The following is a 23427-nucleotide window of genomic DNA, read 5'->3' as shown; positions in this document are numbered from 1 at the left end:
TCCGATATGTTTTAATCTATAGTAAATGTTAAAAGAAAATCAAATTTAAACTTTAGTGTTTTTACCTAGAAACAAAATTGAATTGAGATAATATAAAATTTCAAACCATCTTACTTGCGAATTATGATCGTCAAAAGCTCGTAACCTTTCACAGTCCATCACACTTACTCTTTGTCATGGTGCACTTAAAATCAATTATAATATGAATATCTACCCATTTGAGTTAGATTATTTATTGTTACTCTACTAAATCCAAACCCAAAACATGTACTCCATATATAGTTTGTTGGTTTTGCTTGGTCTATATGTTTCCTACCTAACCTAGGAAGTGTTAACTAAAGATGGAAGTGTTGTGAGCGAGCTTTGATTGGTCTTTATATTTTAAGCATTACATATGGTAAATGTTATACTAGTTGGAACTTGGAAGGTCGGTAGATAGAAACAAGGCGTACTCTTAATCCTTAATAATCCTTCATATTCACTATTTTCTTTTCTATTTCTTAAACGCATTATTCAGGTTTTCTTTCCCTTTCTTATTTTGGAAACTTTTATTCTTATTTTATTCATCCCTCTTTCCTATTATCAAATCTCACTCAATTTTTACTATTATTTTATTCATCCATCTCTCCTACCACCAAACCCCACCTAACTCACATTTCCTTATTTAATTCCTAATTATTCATTCATCTCTCCAATTCACAAACTCCACCATCTTCCTTTATTCATTCTTTAATCATTTTCTAAAATCTTTTGCCCACATCAAAGGGGAAGAAAACCCCAAATGGGAGGGAGTATATAGTCCAGCTCAACTACTAGGAGTATATTGTTTTTGCAAAGAGTAATCATAATGCAGAAAGTCTTGCCTATGAGTTCTTACAATCTCTCTTTCACTAGCTCTTTCACTTATTCTGTGTGAAAGGTAATAAGTTTGTAACGGAATAGTGTCGTCACAAATGAGAATTTGTGATAATAATGATACGGCAACATCAGATACTACTGAAACTTGATACCATCGTTCTATATATAACTATATATGAAGTTGCTATTCTAATAGGTTTTAATTATGCATAGTATATGAGAGAATGACATCCAAACTCGCCTACTCGACATCACCAGTGGGCCCATCTAGTTTTCCTTTACTGTGTCAACTGTCGAATAAAGGGACTCGCCGATGATGAGGCCATCTATATAACAAACTAATAATAAGGCGGCATTATATAATAGTTTTTTTTTTTTTTACGGTAAGCAAAAATAGTCATACTCATTCCATCGTAACTCTTGCAATGGAATGAGCAATCCTATTAAACTTTCGATGATAGTGACTAATATAGTAGTCTAGTACCGAAACTCACTACTATCATCTTACATGACCAATTGATCATATATAAAGTCCATTATCTTAATGAAGTTTCTATATTTTGTCCAGAAAATAAAAATAAAGTTTCTATATTATACTAAGAAGGTGATACCAAAACTGGCATACTCTTGCGGAAGCAAAAAAAGTGCGGATCAAATAGTATCCTTGTTGTGGAAGCACTTGCTTTAAAAGAAGGTATTTTAGCAGCTAAATACTTAGGAATCTCGAAGTTAATTGTGGAGGGTGATAACTTATGTGTTATTAACTCGATTCGAGGTACTTGGTAAATTCCGTGGGAAATTTCTAGTATTATCAAGGATGAGAAATTAGACCTTCATTTTTTCGATGAAGTGATAATTAAACATTCCTTTCGTGAAGCCAACAAGGTTGCTGACTTTATGGCTTCAGTTGGACATTCATGTCCAACTCTTTCGAGGTGGTTTGATAGCTGGTGGCTTCAACTTACCTTCTTCATTCGAAAGGATGAGATATGTTGGTCCTACCCTAGAGGATCAACCTAGTTTTCTTACCTAAAAAAAAAAAAAAAAATGGCATACTCTAGATCACCGATGAAACCCATCTAGTTTTCCTTGACGGAGTCAAATTTAAATAACGTGAAACAGGATGTACTTCTATTAAACACCAGAAACAGGCGTACACGACACATGTAGTTCTGCCTGCTCCAACTATTTATATCCCAAAACACACACAATTTATATGCATCATGGCTTCATTATCCAAAACAATTCTCTCTTCTCTACTAATCCTCTTCACAATCACACCCTCCCACGAAACCGCAACCATCCACGAACTCCTACCACAATTCGGGTTACCACCCGGAATCATACCCGACTGCGTAACAAACTGCACATTCAACCCTGAAGACGGAGAATTACAAGTAGAATTAGGTGAACAACCATGTTACGTACAGTTAGATAATTACTTACTGTCATACGACAAGCGAGTTAGCGGGTTTTTAAAAATTGGTTCGATTACTAAGTTAACGGGTCTCAGAATGAAACGATATTTGTTTTGGGTTGATGTTGACGAGATTAAAGTCGATTTGCCTCCTCATGATCTTGTTTATTTTCAAGTTGGTCTTGTTAATCGGAAGCTTGATGTTGAGCTGTTTCAAACTGTTCATTCTTGTTCTTCTAGTAAGAGACTGCTTACCAAGGTTTGTTTCTTCTCCTTTTTTAGTATCATTATAGTATTACGTCTGGGCTGTGACACTAAAGACAAAGATTTTAAAGGCTATCACAATTAGTGGCGGAGCCCGGATTTCCAGTTAGGGAGCGAAAAATTTCAACGGGGTGAACGTGAAATTTCATAAGATAAATTTGAAATTTTTTCGAAAATTTCGCCCCTGCTGTCTTAAAATTCTGGCTCCGCCACGGCCTGCGGTAAGTTTTTCTTAGAACAACAGTATCCGTCTGAAAACGGTTCAAATATGCTCTCACTTGTATGTAGGACAAACTTTTTGTTAGTCCTTAGATATCCTTCTTTTCTCCCATCTTCCATATTTGACTCGTTTTGAGTTTAAAACTGATATTAACGTCTTAAACAAGAATTTGTGATGTAGGAATTAGTGCATTGCTCTTACTTGTATATAAAGGACAAACTTTTTGTTAGTCCGTAAGCGTCATTCTTTACTCACATCTATAATATTGACCTGGTTTAAGTTTAAAATGGATATTGCCGTCTTAAACAAGAAAGAATTTGTGACCTAGGAATTAGTGCATTGCTAGCTAACGTGGGTGATAACTACACTTAACGCCTGTTGTTCTTTACAGTTGCTACCTCAGGTCAACGTGATGCAGCAATTGGTCATGGAATAGGCAAAGCAGACAAGATTCAATAATTAATGTTGTAAAATAAGGTAGTTGGAGACTTGGGAGATTACAGGATTAGTGATGCTACTACAAGCAAAGTGTCATATACTTGTAAGATCGTCTTATAGTGTAAGACTGCCCTTTATCGATTAAACGCTTGTTTACTCATCCCGAGTAATGCTCATGTATATGTACAATCACTCAACAAAGCAATCACTTTTCATAAGTTTTAAAGTGGAAGTAGGGAACATATGGTGATCCCACAGTGTCTTTTGCTGATAGGATTGATAGCATCATTACAGGAGTTTTACACTCAAATAAACGACATACGGAGTACTTAAAACATAATCCGGTTTGTAAACCCTTGGTTTAAAGTTCGAGGGTGACTACATACAATTTTCTTCATAAAAACCTACATATTATGCATTAATACTCCTAATAAGCAGATTGGAGACCAAACTCTCCTGTTAATGTTGAGGCATCGGCCGTCTCAAAATCTGCGTTTAGGAGGATGCATCGTCCCTACTCTGTCAGCAGCATCGGGATGTCATCATTAACACCAGGTGGAAGCTGCAAACGACATTAATCAAAACATTAGTAATTAGTAAATGAACCAAGTAGTCCGTATATAAATGGGATCATGTACGCAAGAATCGGCAACATTTTATGCATTGTAACAGCTAACTCCGTCAATGTACAGGCGCCAAAATCTCTTCAGCTTCCCAATTTTTGGGTGCTACAGACCTTACAGTCGATACTGAACAACCCGACCAACCATTAATGACAGGATAGATACAACGAAAGAAGAGTGGACAAAGCAGCAAGAGCCCATATAGGCTAGCAATATAGCATAGTATGTGACAAAGAATAAGAAAGCGAAACTTCTTCGGCATTTCTAGCAGATTCACAGGCTCACCACACGACATGGGCCATATGCCCATATATAGGCAACAGGCCAACAATGCAACACTCAAATAGATACACCACCTATTTCAAACTAAGACGATTTCATGACCATAATCCAATGTTTGTTTGTCCTTACGAAATTAATACGGAGTTGAAGATTTGGTTTTGAAAAGTCTAATTTTAGATCTAAAGTAAAGTAGATAACCAATAAGAGAGAACGTTATTACTTCATTATTATAAAAAGGTGGAAGAAGCTGAAAGGAGGAAAACTGGCTGAAAAATGAGGAATAATTTTCTTTGCCAATGTTGTGGGGCAACAGAAAGCAACCAAATTCGTTACGGAGTACAATATTGTGGAACTCTCGAAAAACATGGGATTATCATTATAGGCATTCAACTTCGGATTAATAGTATCAGAGCGCCAAACATGTAATCATTGGCATTAATTTGTCCGTTAAGACAGCCAGAACAACAGAAGATAAGAAATCTATTTTAACTAGCTAACCTCACGTAATCTGATCAAAGTTCATCGAAAACAAACTGCATAGTCATACTCAGAAAGTCACATTTACTCGCATATCAATGTTCTTCAGTGGCATGAATGCATGATTCCTTCATGTAACGACACTATCCATATCTAAATTACAATCCTTTTTTCGGATCACAACTGTAATCCTACTTTTGGCAGCACACTTGCATACATTGTCGCTCAATCTAGACTACCAACATAAACTTTCAACAAGATAACCAATTGTACAACCAATACAATTCATTTTCAAAAAATTTCGCTGAAATGACTCCTCCAAGACCAATATCTGTTTCAGAAAAACTTTCCTAAACTGACATTCATGGTCAAACAATGCTACCTATGATCGAAAAAACGCCTTTGAGGGTGTATCAATATTCAAAACAAGCAAATATGGTACAATTTGTGTACCAGAGGTGAGGAGGACCTTAAGAGCTAACCATGCATTCAATCAACATAACTGGATTCCAGCTCAATGGAAAAAGATCCCACGACCGCTTGTAATTACACCCACATTAAAGTCACTAAGCTCATTTGTAAAATTTAAAGTAACTAGGCTACTTTGCAAAGTTGCTAAGCTAAGTTTATAGCTGAACTCAATAACTTTGTAAAGGAGTTGAGGAGCTAACTTCAGAGCTATGTTGGTAACTTTTTGAAAGAGCCAGAAAAAATAAACTTGGTGTAGATGAAATCGGTTGTAGGATCAATTAAACCAAGCACTTACATTCCTTCTACGATGATTCAGTATTCTCGACATAATCACAATAACTGAGCATTTATCACAAAGCCTACTTCCCAAAGATTATACACAAATTCTTGCTCGTGACCAGTGGTGGAGTAAGGGAGGGGCTAGCAGGGGCGGTCGCCCCCGCTGGCGTTTGAAAATTTCGAAATTTTTAGTTAAAATTTTCGAATTTTTTTTAGACCCCCTTATAATATTACTGTTTCGCCCCCGCTGAAAATTTTCGCCCCGCTGACTTACATTCCTGGCTCCGCCACTGCTCGTGACAATCACATGCTTTTGACGACTCACCCGATTTAAATATTGTCAAAAAGGAAAGGAGACCGTGAGACATCAAAAGCTTGTGACTGTCAAAAGCAAGACTCACTGAAGATAATAATCCCCCATCTAAAAGCATCATGGTCAAACTTGGCTACAATTGACTCAAATACCAATAATTTGAGCTATAAATAACACTAGTATAGTCATCAATCTACTAGGGAGTACTGGATAATCTAAATAATATATTCCCTCCGTCTCAATCATTTGTTTACATTTTATTACAATCCTCCTCTCAAAGAAGCACAAGAAGGTAACAAATAACTGGGACATATGGAGTACTCCTTAAGGTCTATGTCCCAAAAACGTAAACAAATGACCGAGACATCCAAATATAGAATGTATAGGGGAAAAGGGATTCGAACCTGGGACCTAACATACATTATTCATTTAACCACTAGACTAAAACATCTCCTTTTTTTTTTACTACATTAAAAACAAATGATCGGAACGGAGAGAGTAATAACGGATAAAATTACCTCAAAATTAAAGTTCCAAGACCGGAGACTCGAACCGGAACCAAAAGTCAACCGATTCTTATCACAAGACCGAACATTCAAGAACTGATCAACACCAAGCTTCTTATTAATAATCCCAACTTGAAAATAAATCGAGTTTGACGGCGGTAAATCAACTCTAATCTCATCAACATCAAGCCAAAGAAACAGTTTCTTGACTTGAATACCTTTTAAATGAGTAATCGACCCGTATTTGAGCTGACCCGTAACCCGTTTCTCGTAATAAACCGTGTAATCGAAGTTAATGTAGCAAGTATCAAGAAGATTAACTTGGAATTCACCTGTTGGTTCGGATAGTGTGTAGGATTCGACACAGTCTGGTAATAACCCGCTTGGTAGACCGTATTTGTTTAGGACTTCGTATACTGTTTGGGTTTGGGTTTGGGTTTGGATACCGGTTTCGGATCGGGTTTGGGTGAGGATGGTTAGGAGGAGGAGGAGGAGGAGAGGAAGGTTTTTGGGTGGTGCCATTTTTTGAGAGTTTGAGTTTGAGTTTGAGTTTGAGTTGTGTGTAATTTGGTGAGTGTGTGGATTTGGGGTTTGGTGTGGGGTTGAATGGTTGATATAGTAGTGGTGGGTGAGGGTAGATTGGTGTTAGAGATGTGGGGTTATTGTGGGATCTGAAAAGGTTGACCCGAGATTTAAAAAATTCGATAATATAATAAAAAATTGTTTTTCTTAAGGCCAATTTCTTTTGATGCGAAATAAGACGAGAATACGTCATCATTTTACATAAAATGTTGTTATTTTCGATAACATGTTACCATTATTGTTCACATCATTTTCAGGGTAAAAAATGACACCTCTAGTCATAACATTTTGTGAATTAATTGGTTACATTTTCTTAAAAAATGACAACATTTTATCCATCTGACAAATAAGACGAAAAGTGTCCGTCTGAAACAAGAATTTGTGATATACGGAGTAATAGTGTAGGTGGCCGGCTTGTGGTATGTGGTAAAATGTCGGACAGATAAGTTTGACTCGAGCTTTGAAAAACGACCGTTTTTTTTTAACAACGATAAACTAAGATTAAAATAAAAGAAAGTTGGTTACAGTACAAATCCCGGGATGCCGAGTACTTTAGAGTTTAGACTACAGGAAAGCTAATTAATTGAACTAACATTATAAGAGTATGAAACGGAAAAAGTAAATATTGTGAAATTAAATGTTTGTATGGGATTTTTTTTTTTTTTGATGAATTAAATTGAATAATTGATTGTGGGTGTTTCTTTTGGTGGGAAGGAAATTTGATTATTCAAGGGTGAAAATGTGGAATTTGTTGTTGGGGTTGATAGAGTAGAATTGTGTGAGGACGGCTTGGACAAAGTTAAACGTGGCAATATGATCTTATTTTGAAAAGTCTAATTTTAGATCTCAAGTAGTCAAGTAGATAACCAATAAGAGAAAATGTTACTATTATTAAATTCTCAAAAATCTTACTCCCTCAAATTCACAATAAACCTCTCATTTCATTTTGGCACAAAAATTAAGGAAACACACTATCCCACCATATAATTAAATTTGGACCACACAAATACACTACCCCACCATATAATTAAATTTGGACCACACAAATACACTACCCCACCATACAATTAAATTTGGACAACACAAACACTTACCAAAAAAGGAAATAGGGAGGTTATTGTGAATAACCGAAAAAAGAAATAGAGAGGTTTATTGTGAATTGGAGGGAGTATTTAATACCGTATTTAACGTGAAATAAATGTTAGGACTATAGATACTAGCTAACATAACTGATAAAGTAATGAAGGTTGATATCCATGATAACATTGTTTCAAACTGTGTCAACATAGTGAGAAAAGTAGATTGTTGTTAATGGTTCAAAATTCGAATAGATCTTATGAATTCGAAATTGTTTAAATTAATTTTTTATTTTGTAGTATTATAGTTTATAAACAATCGTACACGCCACAATATACGTTAAGGATAACAAAAGTTATTGTTGGTAAGACTTTGCTCTAATTGATAAACCAAAACTCTACTGAACAGAGTTCTAACCTCTAACTCGAAACAAATCTCGTATTCCCTCAATTCAAATCCAAATAACACATTTAGTATTTGCAAGTCAAAGTTTCTAATCGTGCATAAATAAGTGTTATGTTTGGATTTAAGTAAAAATAATGTTTTATTTTGTTTAAAAGGAATAACAGGGATAATTTTGATATTCGTACTTCATTAATTAAACTAGCTAATTTCCGTAAATAAAGGAATCAAATAAGACGACTCGGATTTGAAATGACCCTTTCCTATTGGATAAGTGTGACTCGTCCGAAATAGATCTACGTTGCATAATTGATTTTATCTACCGAATTTTACGGGATAATTTAAAATTTAATTTACTAGTTTTAAACCCGTGCAAAATTGCACGGGTATGTATTTGGGCCGGTATTAATGATTTTGGATGATTTTTTCTTTTTTTTTTTTGCATTTCTATTGTAATTATCTAGTTGGTTTAAATCAGCGATCTACATAGTTAATGTTTACACTTGTTTCAAATACGTGTTCAAATGCAATGGTTTAAGAGGAAATAACGTAATATACTATTGTAAATAAAATTTGCATACATAAAAAACTTTACATCCCGAATAAAGAAATATAATTTAATAATCTACTTTAACACAGCTTAGTGTAACATCAGAATATCAAAGTTTATATGATTTATTGGTGAAATTAGTGTGTGCTAGTAAGCCCATATACAATGAAGTACATGGATCGATAAATAATACTTCGTATTTTGTTTTGATGATTAAATATTTTTTATTTTTAACTAACAAATTGAAAGATGCCGTATATATCATAAAATTTCGAATTGTTAAAATAAAATTAATAACTTGTATACAAATAAAATCAAAGTGTAAAGCTTGGGCTATTATCGCTTTGGACTCGTTGTCAGTAAATTTATTGCATATGTATAAATATAGTTTTATCAAATTATTCAGAATGTATAAAATTATTTCATAGTATTATTTTCATTTATTCCGATTTGTAATTCAAACCGCTTATATCCCATTAATTTCATTTATTTGGAATGTATAAAATTATTTCATAGTATTATTTCATAGTATTTGTTCTACGACCGAATTTGTAGGATATTTGTATTGGCGGAATTCTGAAGAAATATACTCATTTGCACACTTACGGGTCCCACCATAACATGAATTTAAAAAAAAAAAGACTGAATTAATGAGGTGGCACGTCCTGGATTGAGTATTGTCTTCTGAATTAATAAAGATAAGATTTTTGATTTAGATGAAGAGACAAATTACGATAAAATTTGGTGTGGTCTACGTGTATCGTTATCATTCAAAGCACAAACGGCCCTATAGGCCTTATAAGAGTCATGGGCTTGGAAATTGTTCTGTGGCCTTGAATCGGTTATGTACTTTTGAGTAGGACTGAGCATCGGTCCAAAAACGGATCGAATTGGACCGAACCGGTTTGGATGAGACCGAAAAAATAAATTTAGTGGACCGAATATCGGACTTATCCCGAATTTTTCGGTCCGATTCGGGTTTTGATCCAAATGGGCTGAAAAGTACAATTTGTATACTTGAGCTTATAGTGAGATTTTAGGGGTTGTTTGGTTACCCAACATAAAACACATGAATTACAATTCATGTGATTTGTAAAATTGGTGGGTTGTTTGTTTACCCCAAATCACATGAATTGAAGTTCCATAGGAACTCTAATTCCTCCATGATGGGGGAAGTTGCTTACCTAGGTCCCCCTAGGTAAGTGGGAATTCCTATGGAATTCACTTCCTACATTCCAACCAAACACTTTTTTTCCATTTCACATGAATTGCAAAATCATGTGAATTGTAACTTCCTTGGAACTTCAATTCCTCTAGCGAACCAAACGACCCCTTAGTGTAAAATATTCGATTCATTTACAAAGTTTTAATAAATAGACGTGAAAACCATATGTTTCGGTTCATTCGATCCGGACCTAAAATAACCGTCTTGGACCGGACCAGACCGAAGTCCGAAACTTCAAAAAATAAGGATCGAGGACCGGACCTAAAAGAATTCGGTCCGGGTTCAGTCCAGACCAAATTGCTTATGTATCACTTGGAGAAAACAGTGAAACATGAGAAACACTCACACCAGGGATAGAGTTAGGGATTAGCACGGGCGCTCACCTCCACTAAAATATGATATTTTCAAAGTTGTTGATGGGGCATATTCTGCACCGCTGACCAAGTCAACACATTGAGCAAGGTCAAAGATATCCACAGCAAGTCAACGACTTATGCGGCTGGCCGTCTGACCCATCTACTGTTAGCCTAGGTCTCGGCTAGACAACCCGCCAAATAGGGACACATACCCGCGTACTCATATCCAAGACCCCTCGGCGGCGTCAACACGGCCCGCCGCCGCCCCGCTATAGGTATCTCGGCCGAGGGGTAGATCAGTCTTTCCACCTGCTAGCCACTTGGCCACTTGGCCACTACGTGACAAAAGGTGAAAGCCTATAAATACTCCTCAACCTTCATTGAGGAAAGGATCCCACAACTAAAACCTAAATACGCTATTCATCTGGTAATATCTCCCTTATCTCTCTACAATACGTATCTAGCCAAGTAACACACTTAACCTTTAAGTTTACCGACTTGAGCGTCGGAGTGAGTACGCTTGGCACACGCCCAAGCCCTCGCCTTCGTTCAACATTGCAGAGAGGCCGAGAGAGACGACAAGCGAGAAGGTTTCAATCAAGACATTATTCTACAAGCCACGGGTGGTAACTAATAATCGCTCTGGAAATTACACCGGAACAATTGGCGCCGTCTCGTGGGGATAGACACTAGAAGTCGGTCACATTCATTCCCAAACAAAAACAACAAATCACGGAAAAACCGCCTATTTATAGGAAAAAGCCCATAAAGAAGGACCAATCGAGCACGGCCCATGGAGAAACGAACAATCGGCGAAAGCGGACACGTGTCGAGCATGCAACCACGGAATGTCAATCGTCGCAACAGCTTAAACGTCAATCAATGCAACAAATGACCAAGCGTCTTGAAGACGCCCATTCACATCTCTTCGACTATTCATCTTCCTCAAACAAATTCCTAGGTATCTAGTCACCGCCGCCACCCGATCAACCAAGCCGGAAGCACGGCGGGGCAATCAAAATCAACCTAAGACTCTCGGCATTGGTCTCGGCCAGCCTCATGTTCTTTTCCACATCGGATGCCCTTTACGCATCCATGTGGAGGGGGATATGGTATACGGTGCGGCCTAACAACAAGAGCCACGCCCGATGCACGAAAGAAGTAGCCGATCTGAAAATTTTCTCAAAACACTTGTGCAGAATATACGCTCAACGTACATCGGAGCCCATACCACGGCATAGACTACGCTGGGGGCAAATTGATGGGGCATATTCTGCACCGCTGACCAAGTCAACACATTGAGCAAGGTCAAAGATATCCACAAAGAAGTCAACGACTTATGCGGCTGGCCGATGCAAAATTACCCGTGGCTGTTAGCTAGGTCTCGGCTAGACAACCCGCCAAATGACACATACCCGCGTACTCATATCCAAGACCCCTCGGCGGCGAGTCAACACGGCCCGCCGGCCGCCATAGGTATCTCGGCCGAGGGGTAGATCGCCTTTCCACCGCTAGCCACTTGGCCACTTGGCCACTACGTGACAAAAGGTGAAAGCCTATAAATACTCCTCAACCTTCATTGAGGAAAGGATCCCACAACTAAAACCTAAATACGCTATTCATCCTGTAATATCTCTCCTTATCTCTCTACAATACGTATCTAGCCAAGTAACACGGCTTAACCTTTAAGTTTACGACTTGAGCGTCGGAGTGAGTACGCTTGCACACACCCCCTCGCCTTCGTTCACATTGCGGGAGAGGCCGAGAGAGATGACAGAAGCAAGAAGGTTTCAACTCAAGACATTATTCTACAAGCCACGGGTGGTAACTAATAACTGCTCTGGAAATTACACCCGGAACAGTTGTAAATTAATATTTTCATACATTTTTCAAAATTACCTTACACTATCATTATCCATTTATCCCCATCTAAAATTTGATCTCGGTAAATTCAATTATTAGCTCCGTGCCTCTATCATTATATATTTATAACTCGCACTGCAATGGGAAAACACAAAATCTCATTGAAGACGGCGATATCCGTCACAAGCTTGTGACGGATACCATTTCCTCTCACAAAATACTCATGAGAGGTGAGTGAGGAAGACACGTAGAGTCTTGCCACCTTGTCTCTCTCCTTTTTGTGAGAGTGCTTTTCAACTATGACGGGATTAGCCCGTCACAAGTAAGACGCTTTGATGTGAAAAACGTATTCCCCACAAAATTCATTTTCGGAATGGTATTATGTCTTGAAATTTATTTGGCCAACGACCAACAACCCTTGTGATATGACTGTTATGACTGTTATGATGAGTAACTAATAATTTGCAGGAATGTACAATTTGTGGTAGATTTTGTGAAATGCGATGGTCACTCTAAATTTTTTGCCAAATCAATAGTAGACAAACCCATGATAGGCTATTTAAGATGAACATAATGGCCACCGAATAAGGACTTGTTCTATTTCACCTAACTCTAACATTGAATTCTATGTACTTAATATAGGTAGTCTCCATCACTCCCATTTTAATAACATTGTCCTTTATTTATCTCATACGGAGTACTAAATATATTGTCCTCTTCTAAACATAGTTTGCAAAAATAAAAATAAGGCCGATTTTTTATAACTTAATTTCAGTGCAGTTCAGTTCATCTCTTCACAAATTAACGTTTAGTGCAATTTCATTCAATTTAGGTGTTGTTTGGCCTAGTTTATGTGAAATAACTTTTACTTTCTAGAATGAGTTTTTTCATAAACTATTTTTTGAAAAAGTTGTGGTTGTTTGGCCTAACTTTTGTAAAAATAGTTTCTTAACAAATTGATGTGTTTGGCCTACTACTGCTTTTTAGTTTTTTTTTTTTTAGTTTCCATAATCCTAAGAGTTTTTGGGAGAAGTAGACGCAGAAGCATCAATTTGGTACTTCTGTTTCTAGTAGCTTTTTATTAACTTCTGATTTTTCAAAAGTACTTTTTTATCTTATAGTGTTTGACCCAACTTCTACTTTTACAATTAGAAAAACATTTAGAAAGCTTGGCCAAACACCCCCTTAATTTAGCTCCTTTTGAGTAAAAAAGAATAGGGTCTAGTCTTTTTTTGGACGGATATTCATTTTTAAATGAAAATTGGTGTCTTTGGTTCTGTTGTTCGCTGATTTTCTTGTAATTGAAAGGTGTATTGGATTCTCTTAGATTAGGAGGAACCAGCAAAATGGTCATTTTGTATTGGTGACTTGTTTTTAATTAGCTTTTATAAGCTGGTTTATAATATTACTCACATTTCCACCTACAAAAATGAAAACTGGCCAAATCTTCTTTTACTTACATGTATATGACAAACATTTTATTAGTCAGTTGACATTTTCTTTTTGTCTCATTATCTATCATACTTGACTCGTTTTGAGTTTGAGATTGGTATTATCATTATAAACAAAAAAATTGTGAAAATAAATAAAGAAGATACCAAATTATCCTTAATAAAAAACATGTTTTCACTCAATTCAAATACTGTTATTTTATCTTAGCTAAAGGGTAACAATAATGTTCTGCTTTCCTTCAAAAACCAATAATGTTCTATTAATTTTTTTTTCTTAAATTCAACTTTTAGTTAAATAAGACAATATAAATATGATGGAGGAAATAGTAATAAAAACCTCCTATTTCTACTCCTTATCGCGTGGCACAAAAGAATTGTCGCTTCACTTAATCCATCCCAGACTCCCGGTTATTTGTTTACCTTTGGTTTTGACATAAATACAAGAAAATTATACCAAATGCGCGTCAATAACTAAATAAAATCTTGACATTAATTAAGCTTCGAATATTGTACTGGTCATGCGTCACAATTTTTTTTTTCCTTAAAAAGAAACATTTTAAGCTTCGAATATGAAATTAAACCAACGGAAAATTACGATTAAATTTCTCAAATAATTTTATTGTTAAAAATTGCAACCGGTACATAATTCAATTAAACAATGCAAGTTAAAAGACAAAATAAAAAGTGAAGCACCAAATCAGAACGCCACAGAACATTTGTAGACTCGACCATGTGTTGCCAATGCTACCGTTAGTCGGCGCCTTGGCGACCGGTGTACTGGTGCTATCCAAAGCCTTAGCTGCAACCGGAAAAGATGGTAATTAGCAAGACGATAACATGCCTAACAAGTTACACGTAGGTATTATAAGGAGGTCAAATATACACAGTCTTAAATAAAAATACCGTGCTTAGCTTAAATCCACAATAATTAGACTTACGAGTTGAAGAGGGAGTCGCGGGAGCAGCACCTTTGCCGAAATCAGTAAAGACCTTAGCCTCCGGAGAATTGGGTGCTAGGTGGAGTAGAGCTGAATCAAATTGAAACTAAGATGAGTATAGTTAAGCTTAAATTAGACCAGTGGCGTAACCAAAGTTGTTAGATTGTGGAGAAAAATTAATATAAATGTCGTTTATTTCTTTTTATTGTTGAGCAGTGGGGCATTACAAAGTATAAAATTTTCAAATCAGACAGATTTAACAATCTAAAACGCCGATTATTCAAAAAATGTTGTCTCAAGACCCCTCTAACATACTCCCTCCATTCAACCCCACTTCGCATGTTTGCTTTTTGCACGGGTATTAAGGAACGGATTAAAAAAACTATAAAAAGTACATAGGGAAAGAGAATAGTAGGGTTAAAAATGTTTAAAATATATAAAGGTGGGGTTTTATGGTGGATTAGTGTGGGGTATAGATGACATTTTTTGTAAATATGGAGTGTGAATACGGATAGAATGATCATTTTCTTGGCCTAAAAAGGAAACATGTAAAGTGGAGTTGAATGGACGAAAAAGGAATACATGTAAAGTGGAGTTGAATGGAGGGAGTAATGAACTCTTTCATGTGATGTGTATATCTCATTTATGCATACAACAGTCTCATACAGAATTCGAAATTTAGCATATAAGAGGAAGGGAAAAAGAGACATATTCAAAGAGTTTTTTTTTTACATGAGGGATCATAAAGTATAAAATTTTCAAATCAGGCAAATTTAACATTAATAAAAAAAAAAAAACGATTATCCAAAAAACTATGGCCTCATGACCACTCTAGTCACTATGTGACTACGCCATTGAATGAGACTAATATGACGTATATATATCTCATTTATGCATACAACAGTCTCATCCAAAACTCGGTATTAAACATACAAGAGGAAGGGAAAAAAGAGGCATACCAGGACAAACAGAAATGTCATGATCAGGGGAATTGCATTTAACAGGAAGACCAAGAGCTAAAGTACCATTGATTTTCAAACCGACACTCGGATCGTCTTTATCCTTAATCAAAATACACAAACATTTCTTGTTAGTCTTAATCACTTGATTAAGACCAGTACAACAATCCATGGTAGGTGCCTTGGCCTGGTTTCCGACGTAAGGAAGACATGTTGCTAAACCTACTAACTGATCTGCACACTCTTTTTTATCCTCATTTATGTCACCATTCGCGATAATTACTAGCATCATCAGCAACACTACTATGCTGCCATATCTAAGCATTTTGTTAGTGTTGTTTTTCTTGGGTGTTATTGATTTAGTACTATTGTGAGCTGTGTGGCTTGTGACTTTATAAGAGGGACTACATGATGATGCAATAATTGTATACCAATTATTAGCCTTTTGGGTAAAAGAACAATTACACCAACACGATATTATGCAGATGTCAATTAGTTTAGTTGATAAAGTCATGACTCATGAACGATGATACTCATGACCTGAGTTGAACCTCCATCAATATTAACATTTTCCGTCAGCATTAACATCGCCCTTGTGACCCTGTTTCCACCAAAAAAACAAAAACACGACACTATGTGAGATAGTTGTAGGCGTATAATAACTTTACACCACACATTCACTCGCCATCATCATTCAATGAAATTCCGTCAATTTTATTTTTCTTTGAATTTAGCAATATCTAAGGAAAACAGTAATCATGGCACTAGTTAAGTACTCAAGGAACGGGGTTGGTAAGGAATTTTTTCGGAAAGTTAAAATCGCTTAGTGTTAAACACAATTAGCATCAAAACGTGTCTTTCTATTTCGTATTTCTGGCATATAAGTAGTACATTAGACTTAGGGTTGTATTTCGTGGCACACGGCCCATTACAGCTATGGACTCGACTCATATAGTCTATTACCCCCCCTCAAGTTGGAGCATACGGATTCAGGATGCCCAACTTGCGAACTAATGACCAAAACTGAGAGACACCCAAGGCTTTAGTAAGAACATCGGCTAATTGAACTGTAGTCGAAACATGAGATGGAGCGATAAGGCCGTCCTTTATGGCATCACGGACAAAATGGCAGTCGATTTCGATATGCTTAGTACGCTCATGGAACACCGGATTCTGAGCAATGTGCAAAGCCGACTTGCTATCACTAAAAATCTCAATGGGAGCAGAATGCGGTATGCCTAAATCCTCCAAGAGGCCTTTAAGCCACTTAACTTCACCAGTAATAGCACGTAGAGCTCGATATTCGGCCTCAGCTGAAGACAATGAGACGGTAGGTTGCCGTTTGGTCTTCCACGCAATAGGAGAGGAACCGAAAAATACAAACCAGCCAGTTATGGACCGCCGTGACTCAGGGCATCTAGCCCAATCAGAATCACACCAACCCGACAATTTCATGGATGAGTGCGATGATAATAAAATGCCCTGACCTGGGGTACCTTTCAAATAACGGACGGTACGGAGCGCAGCATTCCAATGATCTTCCCGAGGGGCACTCATGAACTGGGACAAAGTATGGACCGTGTAAGAAAGGTCTGGCCGAGTCACAGCCAAATATACCAGCCGACCCACTAACCGTCTGTATGGTTCGGGATTGGAAAGGAACTTGCTCCCGCTTTCCCCAAGGCGATGATGTTGCTCTAAGGGTGTAGGTGCGGGTTTACACCCAAGGAGGCCCACCTCGGTCATAATGTCCAACGTGTATTTACGTTGACATAAGAAAATACCGTCTGCGTTGCGTGCAACCTCTATGCCAAGGAAATACTTTAAATCTCCCAAGTCTTTCATATGAAAACATTTGTGCAGATATGTTTTGAAGGCAGTAAGAGCGGGTAAATCATTCCCGGACACAATCAAATCATCCACATATATGAGCACATTAAGACGAACTGAATCCTTCACATAAGTGAATAACGAATAATCATAATAGCTCTGAGAGAACCCGTACCGTTTCAAGGCCGTACCCAGTTTCGCGAACCAACATCTAGGGGCTTGTTTGAGCCCATACAAGGACTTCTTCAAACGACACACAAGGCCCGGATTTGGAGCAGAAAACTCGGGAGGGAGACGCATAAATACCTCTTCGTCCAAGTCACCGTGAAGAAAGGCGTTATGGACATCCATTTGGTGAAGGTGCCAATTCTTTGCAGCCGCCACAGATAAGAAAGTGCGAACGGTAGTCATTTTTGCAACTGGAGCGAATGTCTCATCGTAGTCTACCCCCTCAGTTTGGTGATTGCCAAAGACAACCAACCGTGCTTTAAATCTTTCAATTGTCGAATCGGACTTGTATTTTATTTTGAACAGCCACTTGGGCCTTCGTTGCTCTGATACCATATTAAATTCAACAACGGGCCTGGACCGCACTATAACGGAGGAGAAAGAGTCCACAACGAAGGCCCAAGAGGGTTCCACTCTAAAACCAATTGGCGATAGAGGGAGTAGCCCCTTGCCTTATAAAGTGGTAATTCTTCTCCTCTTTTTATCAATGTGGGACAACCCTCACATGTGGAACTTTGAATTTCTTCACACTCCCCCGCACATGTGAGGCCCACTTTTCACACAGACTGGACAAATTCATTCAACTGAGCAACTTTGCTCGTCCAGCTGCAAACATGGCCCATGAAAACCCAGGTCTTTAGCCATGGGCTCTGATACCATGTTAAACACAATTAGCATCAAAACGTGTCTTTCTATTTCGTATTTCTGGCATATAAGTAGTACATTAGACTTAGGGTTGTATTTCGTGGCACACGGCCCATTACAGCTATGGACTCGACTCATATAGTCTATTACTTAGGCATCGTGTTTTTGGACTTAAAACTTTTTAAACTTGACACAAACTGAATTTATCAGAGTTAAACTTTTCAAAACTTATCGTAATTGAATTGGAGTTGACTAAAGTTATACTTTTCTAAACTAAACTTATAACAAGAAGTGATTTTAAGTAAAAAAACAACTCATCTACGTTATTATACTTCCTCCAAATCTCTCCGATTATGCCAAAATCATCCCATCTATCAAAATTTTCCTCATAATTTTTTGATAAATAGGACGATTTTAAAAAATCGAATAGAGGGTATCCTCTTTATCTCTCTCACCTTCTGGACATCCGAGTTTAGAAGAAACCGAAATAAATTTAAAATTGACCGAGTAAAAATATTTTCGATCTCTAACACATCCAAATAAAACAAATACTAATGTAGAAAGAATAAGTTTAGTAGAAAGAATCACGTGCTATGTTAATGTAGCTGAAATCTATACATGTGATTGGTCATAGGATTTGTCGAGTTGAGCACAGTTAAAAAAAAATAGATGAAACTTATACGTGAAACATGACAAATGATTTGTCTTCTTAGTAGAAGGAGGTCGTGAAACGTCTTAAATTAAAACCGTCTTAATAAAATCTATTGTTTGCATTAATATTTTTGTATGAATTGTATCATTGCTTTATCAGCGTGGAAAATAGGACTTCGATGCAAGTTTGTACACATAACCTATGAGGCTATGATAGGCATAAATGTATAATATAGATATCCGGGATTAACCAAAAAATATCGTGTTTATCACATTAAACCCGAATATGTTTTTTCATATAACTTAACTCGATCTATTAATTAATTAATATGCCCAATTTAAATAAGCACGGATTATAACTTATGATGGTCAAATAAGCATAAATTATTGTGAGTTTGTGACACAAGCACACGTCCGATTTAAGTTAAATATAAGGTTAAAAAGGGAAAGAGGTGTTAAGAATATTTCCTACAGAGTAATATTGTTTTTCGCTAGTTCGTCTCCATGCCTATTGTGATGCAGACTAAATTGGGACCGTGATTCGTATCATTCTACACCAGTTATCTATTGTGATAATCTAAGAGCTACACATTACTCCGCCAACCCAATATTTCATTCTCGAATGAAGCATTTAGCCTTGGTATTCCATTTTGTTCATGATCTTGTCAACAACTGTCAATTTCGTGTTCAACATATTTCAGGCAATGATCAACTTGCCGACATTCTTACCAAACCGCTTAATCGCCCTCGATTCACCTTGTTACCCTCCAAGACCGGTCTCGCCTTCGGGTCGTCAATCTTACGGGAGCGTGTTAAGAATATTTCCTAATATAGTTCTTTCCATAATTTGTTAATATTTTCGTCTCCTTATTATTTCCTAATTCAAGCTTACCTAGGTTTAGGTAAATTAATTAATTAATTAATTAATTAAATGAAACTCAACAAATCCTAATCTTATATTTATTAATTCAGAAGACAATACTCAATCCAGGATGTGCCACGTCATTAATTCAGCTATTTTTTTGGAAATACATGTTATTGTGGGACCCGTTAGTGTGCAATGTATTTATTTCTGCAGAATTCCGGCTATACAAACATGCGACAAATTTCGTCTTAGAACAAATACTATGAAATAATTTTATACATTCCGAATAAATGAAATTAATGACATATAAGCGGAATGAATTACAAATCGGAATAAATGAAACTAATTACAAATAAATGAATTACATAATTTTTAAAAAAATAATAATAATAGTAATAAAATTACATAATTACGAGAAGGAATTACATTTAATTATGGGATTGAATTACATATAATGCGAATAAATTACATGCATAATTTTTAAAAACTAGATAATACGATATATTTTTTTTAAAAAAATATCCTTTCTTATTTTCTCTTAAACCATTGCATGTGAACACATATTTGTAACAAGTTTAAACATTAATTATGTAGATCGCTGATTTAGACCAGCTAGATAAGTACAATAGAAATGCAAAAAAATAAAAAAAAAATATATCCAAAAACATTAATACCGGCCCAAATACATACCCATGCAATCTTGCACGGGTTTAAAACTAGTTTCTTATTTAACAAACATATAAATAGGGCCATTTTTTTTTTTTTTTTAAAAAAAGAGACAAGTATCTAGGGTTTTGCGTTCGATGAAAGAAACAGGTATGCGGTGGTTGGCGGAAGAGAAGATGAAGATAGAGGAAAAGGAGAGAGAGATGGAAAAAGCACGTATGCAGTGTTTGGCGAAAGAGAAGATGGAGCGGTGGTTGGCGAGGGAGAAGATGGAGCTTTTTGATGATAGTTCTGTTCCATACAAGATATCGTATCCGGGACATTATGATCCGTATCACTTGAGGCCATCCAAGGATCCTAGACTTGGTGAAGCTCAGAAAACCAAGGAAATATACTATCAAATGCATGGTTTCAAATTAGATGATGATGTTGATGTTGATCTTGATCTCGGGTATATATTCTTTCTTTCCTTTTTACTTACTCCCTCTTTTATATTTAATTTAATCTTCGTAATTAAAACCGCTTTATATCATAATTAATTATCTCTGTGTGTCTCCCTGGTTAAGACCTCCTGAAGATGATGATAGAGATTATTTCCCGTAAGTTAGCCGCTCAGCTCGCTCTCAATCTGTCTTTCACATCGTCTTGTCCATCTATTCGTATTATTTCTGATTCTTTTCTCAATTTTCCATCTATTTAGTGACGGTATCATCGAAATTGTTACTCTCCCACCCAATACGCCATTCCCCAATTTGCCCTGCCGTTATACAGAGGCTCAACGGTATCTTCTATTGCTCCTCGCTTCTTTATTTGCGAATTTTATTCCGACTACTTTAATTTCTTTAGTATTATGATTTTTTTGTTGTTTTCATTTTCATTTCAGTAAATCAGCGTACGAGCGAAACTTGAAATTTAAACTCAACGTAGCTGTGAAATATGAGGAACAATACTTGAAGAAACAGGATTGTGATTGTGCAGAGCGGGCTATCAAATACTACAATCAAATGCATGTATGTATCTGGGTTTTATTTTGGAATTTATTAGTTACAATTATTATTTAATTTTTGCCCTACATTCATTGATTGATAATAATATTTGTTTGTTCTTTGCAGGGTACTGATTACGAGATTGTCGAAACCCTTGGCAGCTATCAGCGCATTTATACTGGATTTTGGTTTCATTGCAATTTCAGAGCAAAGTGCTTCAAATCTGATCCCTCCTCGCCGCCTAAGCTCTTCTTTGCAGAGCTTAATAGGGTCGATCATGCTAATCTCATGGTCAAAGTTTGTATGCCTTTGGACGATGGCCTTGTCATTCGTAAGTCATTGAAAATTTCTTGTTTTCTAATGTATATGCATGTTTTTTCATTTTGCCTGTCTTTGATTCTATTTATTTTTCCTATGACTTTTGTTTTCTCCCTTTTTACTCCTCCCCCATCCTCTGACATATCCTAGTTCTTTAGCCAGACACAAAAGGACCATCCATCATCTTTTCCGATATTTGGCTTTGCTAGACTCTAGCTATGCACTCACTAACTTGGTGTCCACTGCATGCCTTGTTTTCTTGTAAATTTTTAGCACTGTTTAATTTCAAGTTTTAGATGTCTTGCGCAAATATATCCACGATCATCGCCGCCAATTCAGTAGAGATTGAAATTGGGTTGTTTTGCAGGTGTTCCTATTGTTCGTGGCTGCGAAATGTGTGACAATCAGCTCTTCCATCCTGTCAATGGATTTCAAGTTGGGAGGAAGCTTGGGAGTTCCTCTTCTCCATGCCACCGGGGTTTTTACTGAGAAAGCAACACACCACCGTGTTTGTTTTCTGAGATGTTTATGTTTCCTGCTTTTGGAAACGAGTTTTTTTTTTTTTTTGTTCTATGGTCTCGACTTTGTTTAGCGAGCGGAATATCTTCAGAGTAATTTCTATGGTGTCGACTTTGTCTAGGTTGGTTTTGTCGATGCCATATTTCATAATCGTTTAGTAGTACCCTGATTAATTTACATTTTAAGAGAAATCAAGAGTGAAATTTAGACGATAATTATGAAATTTATTAAGGAGTAGTGCTGTAGTTCCTAATGGTGTCTTTGGCTATTTTCTATTCAAATGAATAGCTAGCCCTGTTAGTTCCTAATATCCGTGCATCACAATTACAACCATCATAACGATAATGAAATACATATACATAGTATATGAAGTCGGGCTTCGTAATTGAGTGTATGTTTTATCCTAATCAATCCAAACCCGAACAAAATCGTAAAATAGATACGATTTCCCCTTTAATATCTCGAGTCTCATCTATTATTGACACCTTCAAAGTTGTCAATGTGATTTAGAATCGGTTTTAGTTGGTAAGCTCATGGAGTCATGGTTATAATCGGTCTCGAAGTTGTTACTCTCCCATGAAATTGAAGATTATATGCGGTTGGCTAAGATGAAGAAGAGTTGTGATAATTATGATGATGATGATCTTTCTCCTCCTTACAAGGTATCGTATCCGGGACAATATGATCCATATGAATCGAGTCCATTGAAGGATCCTAGACTTGGTAATGCTCAGAAAGCCAAGGAACGATTCTGCAAAAAACATGGTTTTACTGACGATGATGATGACTGCGGGTATTTTTTTTATATGATTCATCTTTGCTATTTTTTTATTTTTATTTTTTAATTGGAATCTTGTTTCTTTCTTTCTGTTATTTACGCTTGGTTTTCGTCGTTTTAAGATCTTCTGAAGATGAAAGCGAAGATGAAAGCACGTAAGTTAGCCGCGAGCTTACTCCTTCTACTGCATTGATCATTTTTTTTAATTGGAATCTTGTTTTTTTCTTTCTTTCTGTTCTTTTATGCTTGGTTATCATCGTCTTTAGACCTTCTGAAGATGAAGATGGATAGGAAACGGTAAGTGATACTGGAAGTGAAGATGAAAGCACGTAGGTTAGCCACCTCTCCTTCAAGGAGCTTACTCATTTCGTCATTTCTCAATTTTCATTC

At 36.6% G+C, this 23427-nt stretch overlaps 3 protein-coding genes and 1 long non-coding RNA gene across 5 annotated transcripts; 2 read left to right on the top strand and 2 right to left on the bottom strand.

Annotated features, from left to right (window-relative positions):
• The first annotated feature begins 2074 nt into the window (after positions 1-2074).
• LOC141619513 (uncharacterized) lies at positions 2075-3415 on the top strand. Its single transcript, XR_012531727.1, has 2 exons — positions 2075-2534; positions 3151-3415. It is a non-coding gene; the product is annotated as an uncharacterized LOC141619513 (long non-coding RNA).
• LOC141619512 (uncharacterized) lies at positions 3393-6751 on the bottom strand. Of its 2 annotated transcripts, none has more exons than XR_012531726.1 (2): positions 4668-6750; positions 3393-4591 (listed from the first exon to the last, which is right to left on the bottom strand). XR_012531726.1 is itself a non-coding variant. In XM_074436527.1 (2 exons), exons 1-2 carry the CDS (start codon positions 6668-6670, stop codon positions 3712-3714), a joined length of 558 nt encoding a protein of 185 aa, XP_074292628.1. In that variant the 5' UTR covers positions 6671-6751; the 3' UTR covers positions 3393-3711. The 2 variants fall into 2 exon arrangements, 1 of the variants encoding a protein (XP_074292628.1); XM_074436527.1 differs by having other exon boundaries at positions 3393-3759; positions 6161-6751.
• Positions 6752-14224: 7473 nt separating this feature from the next.
• LOC141619511 (non-specific lipid transfer protein GPI-anchored 14-like) lies at positions 14225-15964 on the bottom strand. The gene is made up of 3 exons (XM_074436526.1): positions 15552-15964; positions 14593-14682; positions 14225-14453 (listed from the first exon to the last, which is right to left on the bottom strand). The coding sequence occupies exons 1-3, from the start codon at positions 15874-15876 to the stop codon at positions 14320-14322; spliced, it is 549 nt and encodes a 182-aa protein (XP_074292627.1). The 5' UTR covers positions 15877-15964; the 3' UTR covers positions 14225-14319.
• A 4531-nt stretch (positions 15965-20495) lies between these two features.
• On the top strand, positions 20496-22308 carry LOC141622681 (uncharacterized). The gene is made up of 6 exons (XM_074438684.1): positions 20496-20887; positions 21003-21035; positions 21137-21217; positions 21320-21446; positions 21549-21753; positions 22108-22308. The coding sequence occupies exons 1-6, from the start codon at positions 20574-20576 to the stop codon at positions 22227-22229; spliced, it is 882 nt and encodes a 293-aa protein (XP_074294785.1). The 5' UTR covers positions 20496-20573; the 3' UTR covers positions 22230-22308.
• The last annotated feature ends 1119 nt before the right edge of the window (positions 22309-23427 follow it).

Source organism: Silene latifolia, chromosome X, assembly GCF_048544455.1.
Source record: "Silene latifolia isolate original U9 population chromosome X, ASM4854445v1, whole genome shotgun sequence".
NCBI classification, from domain to species: domain Eukaryota; kingdom Viridiplantae; phylum Streptophyta; class Magnoliopsida; order Caryophyllales; family Caryophyllaceae; genus Silene; species Silene latifolia.
This window is presented reverse-complemented; position numbering and strand designations above follow the sequence as displayed.